The sequence below is a fragment of the Mus pahari genome, chromosome 2, assembly GCF_900095145.1.
Source record: "Mus pahari chromosome 2, PAHARI_EIJ_v1.1, whole genome shotgun sequence".
In the NCBI taxonomy this organism is placed as follows: Eukaryota; Metazoa; Chordata; class Mammalia; order Rodentia; family Muridae; genus Mus; species Mus pahari.
The window spans coordinates 108,002,330-108,008,329 of NC_034591.1; the positions used below are offsets into that span (position 1 = coordinate 108,002,330).

A 6,000-nucleotide genomic window follows, 5' to 3' on the forward strand; every position below is an offset into this window, starting at 1 on the left:
ACACAGATCTATTTGGTACACATACAACTAGCAATGGCTTCCCATCTCCCCTATGTGCTCAACACACCGTGTCCAGGGTCCAGGTCAAGAGAGAGCTTACCAGCAGCCCAGACTCCCCTAGAGGCCCCTTTTGGTCTCCAACTCCTCCCCATGTCCATCAGAACAGCCTTAAATAAAGAGGGGTGGGGAGTGTGGGCTGTGCTGGTCTGCCTGCCTCCTGAAAGTCCTCAGAGTCTTCATGGTCAAGCAGCCTTTATCCACACTTCTGCATGCTGCTCTGCTGTGAGGATGAATGCACAGCATGACATCCTCATGCCACCATGAACATTACAGGTGCTTCCAGTTTGGGCTCTGCTACATAACACCAAAGTGGACTCCAGAATTTCTGCTGCCTGAGGCCAGAGGAATGGGACCAGCAGCAGACATGCATGTGTGCAGGCATGCATGTGTACAGTGAAATCTCTCCCAATTTACCCTGCTAGCAGCTGCTTTTCATCTGTGCTACCCCATTCCACCAGAATTTTAATTAAGTTTACAAGAAATGTATTAATGTTGTGCTGTTTATGTTTGCCAACTTGATACAAATGGGTTACTCTGGGAAGAGGGAAACCCAGGTAAGGAACTGCCTCCATCAGGTCTGCCTGTAGGCAAGTTAAGGACATCTGTGGGGCATTTCCTTGGTTAATTATTGGTGTAAGAGAGCTGGCCCACTGTGAGTGGTACCACCTCTGAGCAAGTGGCCTATGACTGTTTAAGGAAGCAGGCTGGGCTAGCCAATAAGCAGCATGACCTCTGCTTCAGCTTCTGCCTTCAGGTTCCTCCCTTGGCTTCCCTCAGTGATGGAGTGTAAACTGTAAGCCAGATAAGGCTTTTCTTTCCCCCAGTCTGCTTTTGGTCATGATGGTGTTTAACACAGCAACAGAAAACCTAACTAGAACAAATCTGAATTATGGTGAAGCACACAACATATAAACTTCTCATCTCAAAAGTGGGAAGGAGGCAGTTGTGGTGGCACAGGCCTTTAATCCCTGACTAAGGAAGCAGAGGCAGCAGACATATGCCTTGAGTTCAAGGCCAACCTGCTCTACAGTGACTTCTAGGCTGGTCAGAGATTAATAGTGGGACCTGGTTGTCAACAACAACAATAATAATCCCACCTCAACTTTCTTATGTACAGCAACAGGACACAGTATTGTTCAGATCCAACCACCAGCTGCCACTCAGGCCCTTTGACTTGCAAAACTGAAATGTCTAGTGTTAACGGCAGCCATTAATCCCTGTCTCTATGAGCTTGCCTCCTATAAGCAGCTCACCTAAGTAGAACCACATAGCACATATCTGCATGTGACTGGCTTAGTTCATTCTGCACAAAGTCCTCAAGGCTTCTCAGTGAGGCACCACAACAGACCTTCCTTCTTAGAACTGAACATGCCCCGTGCCCACTCCTCTACTGAGCTCCCTGTACATGTGAAAATTGCTGCTATAGGCTGACAAAGACGTCTTTACATTTGCACTTTCAATAACCCTAGGTCTATGCCTAGAAATGGGACCTTCTGAGTCATACTGCTACTGTTTAAGGTTCTGAGAACCCAGCATACTGTTTCCCACAGTGGTTGGCTTTAACATCCTTCAGCGGAGCATGGATTCCGGTTTCCACACATCCTAATGCTTTCTGTTGCTGTAACAGTAGCGACCCAATGGGTGTACTCTTCTTCTTTGAAATTTATTTTTAACTATGAGTGTGTAATGTGAGTGCATGCATGTGATGCCCGTGGAGGCCAGAGGAGGGCGTTGGATCCCCAGAACTGGAGTTGCAGGCAGCTGTGAGGTGCCTAACGTGGGCACTGGGAAATTAACCTTGGGTCCTCAGGAAGAGCAGCGTGGGCTCTTAACCCCTGAGCCACCTCTCCAGCCCTTTCCAGGTGGTTTTGCTCTGAATTTCTGTGGTGATAAATGAGGGTGGGCATCTTTTCCTACAATGTGCCTACAACATGCAACATTCAGAAATATCTGCTCAGGTCCTTTATGCATTACTGAGTCATTTTTCTGTTTTATTGTTGATACACAGAAGTTCTCTACATATTCTAGATCTTAAACCTTTCTAAGAAATGATCTGCAAACACTTGCCCCAGTCCATAGTTATTTTTGCCCAATAGGGAACCTGATACAGTCCCTTCCTCAGAGTCCTGCTGTGTACCCTGGCTTGGAGAACTGACTATACTCTCTTATCCTGATAACTATATCTGTTCCACAGGTCATGTGTGCCCTAAGGTGGCCCTCACACATATAAGACATCCATTGCCCCAGCCTGCTGAGCCCCAGAGATTCCCATCTAACACCCTGCTCACTAAGAGAGATTCCAGCACTTTCTAAGGGAAATTTTGACTACACAGGATTTGTTTTGGCTGCTGTCTACAGAACCTGGACTCCTTGAAAAACCCTCCAGATGTTCAGAGGGATGTCCATGTGTAGCCCTCTCAGGAGGCAGGGGCTCCTGTACCCATTTCCCATGACCCATGGAGAAAACAAGTCTCAGAGAGATTGAGCATCATGCCAGTAAGTGAAGAGGCCTATTAGCCCTGTGAATGTTGACTTACAGGCCCTGGGTTTCCCTCAAAGACTGAGTAGCACCTTCCAGTTGCTTGTGGGATGGGCATGGGACAGTCCATCTCTGACTGCTAGTGGTCCCTCTCCTTCAGAATGCCACTTCTTCTGCCCACAATAGCTAACATGTGGAAACACTAGGTTTTCTGAGGCCACCAGCTAGTGGCTTTAGTTGGGCACTTTCTAGAGATGTCCTCTTCCTCTGTGTAGCTCTGGATGTCATTACAACCACAGGGTACACACAGCCACCGGGAAAGCATCTGTGCCTCTAGAGACTCAGATCCCTCTGTGCTCAAACACTTCTAATGTCTCCCAGCCTCTAGGTTTGAGCCCTCTATTATGGGATAGGTCCTGTCATTCTAGGCTCACCATGAGACAATCCCTGCCTGAACTGCCCACCTTGGGTCATGGCATGGGCACAGTCACTCACTGAATGCTATCTTTGTTCTTGCCCATAGCCTACTCCCAAGTGTCTTGCGGATTTTATAAGCTGAAAATCCTCACCTTCCCTGAAGCCACACTTCTGGGAGGCCACAGCTCATAGAAACTGGAGCTGTAGGTCTGTGCTCCATCCCAGCATAGGTCACATGTGGCCATAAACAACTAAGCTGCCCCAGTGTCGCATCTGGATGCCTGGCCCATCAGCAGCTCCTCCTGTTATAGGTGCACAATCTAGATGAGGTCAGCCAGGCAAACTGCCTGCTCAACACATGCAAGCTGACACTGTCACAGTCACTACCAATAATACTATCCCCAAGACAGGAGGCTGAGAAAAAAATGTACTCAGGGGTGGCCTGGGCCTGTCACAGGCATTATGATTGAATAATCAAAACTCCATGTATGTATTATAGTGTGAGCACCTGTTGCATTTCATGAGCTGAAATACAAATGTGGGCAGGAGACTCCACTCAGGCATGGAAGAGACACTTAGGAGACATTGAAGAGAAAAAGAACGTAGAGACAGATTGACAGAGGCAACACATCGGGCCGGATTCAGGAAGGACAAGAACACAGGGCCAAGGCCATTCATTCTTCATGTTGTGGCCCCTCTGGTGTCCACAGGTAACCCATACCATCTGGGCCCCATTCTGCTACTGGCTTACCTGGCAATGGTTGGAACACACCCTGGTTCTCCACCTCCACCACCAGGTCGAAATGGGAGCAGTCGCTAAGGGTGACCACCTCACTGCCCCCACCGGGCATGAAGCCACTGATTGTCAGGGGTAGCTCCAGGGTGTGATCCACTCGAGCCTCCACCTGGCACGGGGCAAACTCCATGCTGCTGGGCTCAATCACATACACCTAGAGAAAGAGAGAACTACCCATCATATTCCATGTAGCCATGCAGTTAGTTTTAACTGTGACACATGCTGCCTGCTGAGCACTGTCTTTGGTGTTGGTTACAGAGGAAGGAAGGGATTGAGGCAGAGGAGTCACAACTGATCCCAACAGTGGGTAGCTGCACTTCCTCTGTCAGGCCTGAGAGGTTCACCTGTACGTGAGGATAAACCTATGTTTAACGTATGTGTATGGATCCCACTGAAAACCCACACCCCTTTAATGTAAGAGGAGGCTGGGGCTGGACACAGCATGAGACTCAGGGTAAGAAGGGGAGCACAGATGTAGTGAGCAACCCCACCTGAGAGCACCTGGGGCTCTTAGTCAGTCAGGATCAAATATCAGTAACAGGACACTTGAACTTGCACCTTAACAGAGCAAGGGAAGAGGAGCCAGGAAGCCCTCTTCCTCTGCAAATTCTCAGTCCAGCCTTGACAGCCCTCCTAATTCAGAGTCCTGACTTCTGTGTGGGAAACTTCCCACTGCTGTTCTGTGGTTACGCATGTCCTTTGGCTGTTGCTGTGGACTTTTCAGGCTCTGCCAGCCACTGTTTGGTCTGCAGTATTCTGTCCATCCTTATTATGGGGCCTGACTGCTGGAGATCAGAGCTGGGATGGGCCCATCAACCCTCCTCCCCCCAATAGCACAACCACTGGGCAGAGGAATAAAACCCCTGAGCACGGCCTGAGGGCAGGTGAGAGGGGCTACTGGAACCTGTCCTGAGCCTCTCCACAGGATGTCCTGCCACCATCTTACCTTCATCTCACCAAAATGGAGAGGGTTCTGAACATCATGTGCCCGGATCACACTGAGGCCAGTGTCCCCGCCTGTAGTCATGACACCCTTGACGGTGACTGTGGCAACCATGGAGCTTGAAGAAGACCAGCTGAAGTTCCCACTGCCCCCATGGGCCTAGGAAGGAAATGACCATGGGATTTATCAGTCCCCTGCCACTTCCTGCCTGGGGATGTACAGGGCTGGGGCAAGTGTGCACTCTCTCTCACTCACATATTCACACACCTGTTCACACTCACTATTCACATGTCTCCTTATACTCAGTCACATCTGACACCTACATTCATTCACATTCACCTATGTTGACACCATAAATTCACCACATGCACTCATGGGCTCACTCTTAAATATACACATTAGCATACCATGTACACACATATCATACATTCAAAATCATACCTACACACACAGCCAAAGTCCTACCCATGGAAAAATGTTGCACAGGCCAACATTTCCCCACTTTCTCTATCCATCTTCATTCTAGATCTCCTATTCTGGGGTCCTGGGGACTGATAGACAAATTCACAGCTATGACCAGAGCTCAGACCTGGGCAGAAACCTCCCTAGTCGTGGAGCCTACAGCAGAATTGTGCTCTGGGGAGACACAAGCACATCCAGAACACAGCTCTGCTTGCTTCTAACCATCCCTGGAGAAGTGAATGACAGATCCTCTTCTAGATCAGGGATCAACCTGAAACCCTGAGTCAAGAACATACTGTAAGGTGACATATTTTTAGTGTACCAGTGCCAGTGCACAGGACACCTGTCATCATGTCTCAGGCAGACCACAGGAGCGAGCGATGAGACCAGGCTGAACCCTAGCTGAGCGCAGTCCCTGATGACCAGTACTATGTGGGATTGGAAGCATCACGAGGCACTAACGATAAGCATGTAGTAGGGAGGGTGGTATTTCCACTTGAATTCAGGTTTTCCCATAATTGTATTCATATTACTTTTAAAAATAATTATCTTTTAGAAGAATGATAAGCACAACTCAGACCTATATTCTATTTCTGTGTTTTAGCTGTCTGTTTACTTTCTATGGATGTGATAAATACCAGAACCAAAAGCAACATGAGGAAGAAAGGATTTATTTCATCTTATGCTTCCAGGTATAGCCCATCACTGAGAGGAGTCAGGGAGGAACACAAGCAAGCAGGACCCTGGAGGCAGGAGCTGATGCGGAGGCCATGACACTGCTGCGGACTCAAGTGCTCACCCTGCTCTTCTTTTCTTTCTCCTTCCCTTTCCCTCCCTCCCCCC

At 48.7% G+C, this 6,000-nt stretch overlaps 1 protein-coding gene across 1 annotated transcript in view; it reads right to left on the bottom strand.

The window, feature by feature from the left end:
- Nup210 (nucleoporin 210) overlaps positions 1-6,000 on the bottom strand; it is a 105,174-nt gene that overhangs the window by 54,072 nt on the left and 45,102 nt on the right. The window contains exons 12-13 of the mRNA XM_021190746.2: positions 4,699-4,854; positions 3,708-3,906 (exon numbers count right to left, since the gene is read on the bottom strand). Coding sequence (XP_021046405.1) covers positions 3,708-3,906; positions 4,699-4,854 — 355 coding nt within the window. The remainder of the gene's footprint in view (positions 1-3,707; positions 3,907-4,698; positions 4,855-6,000) is intronic.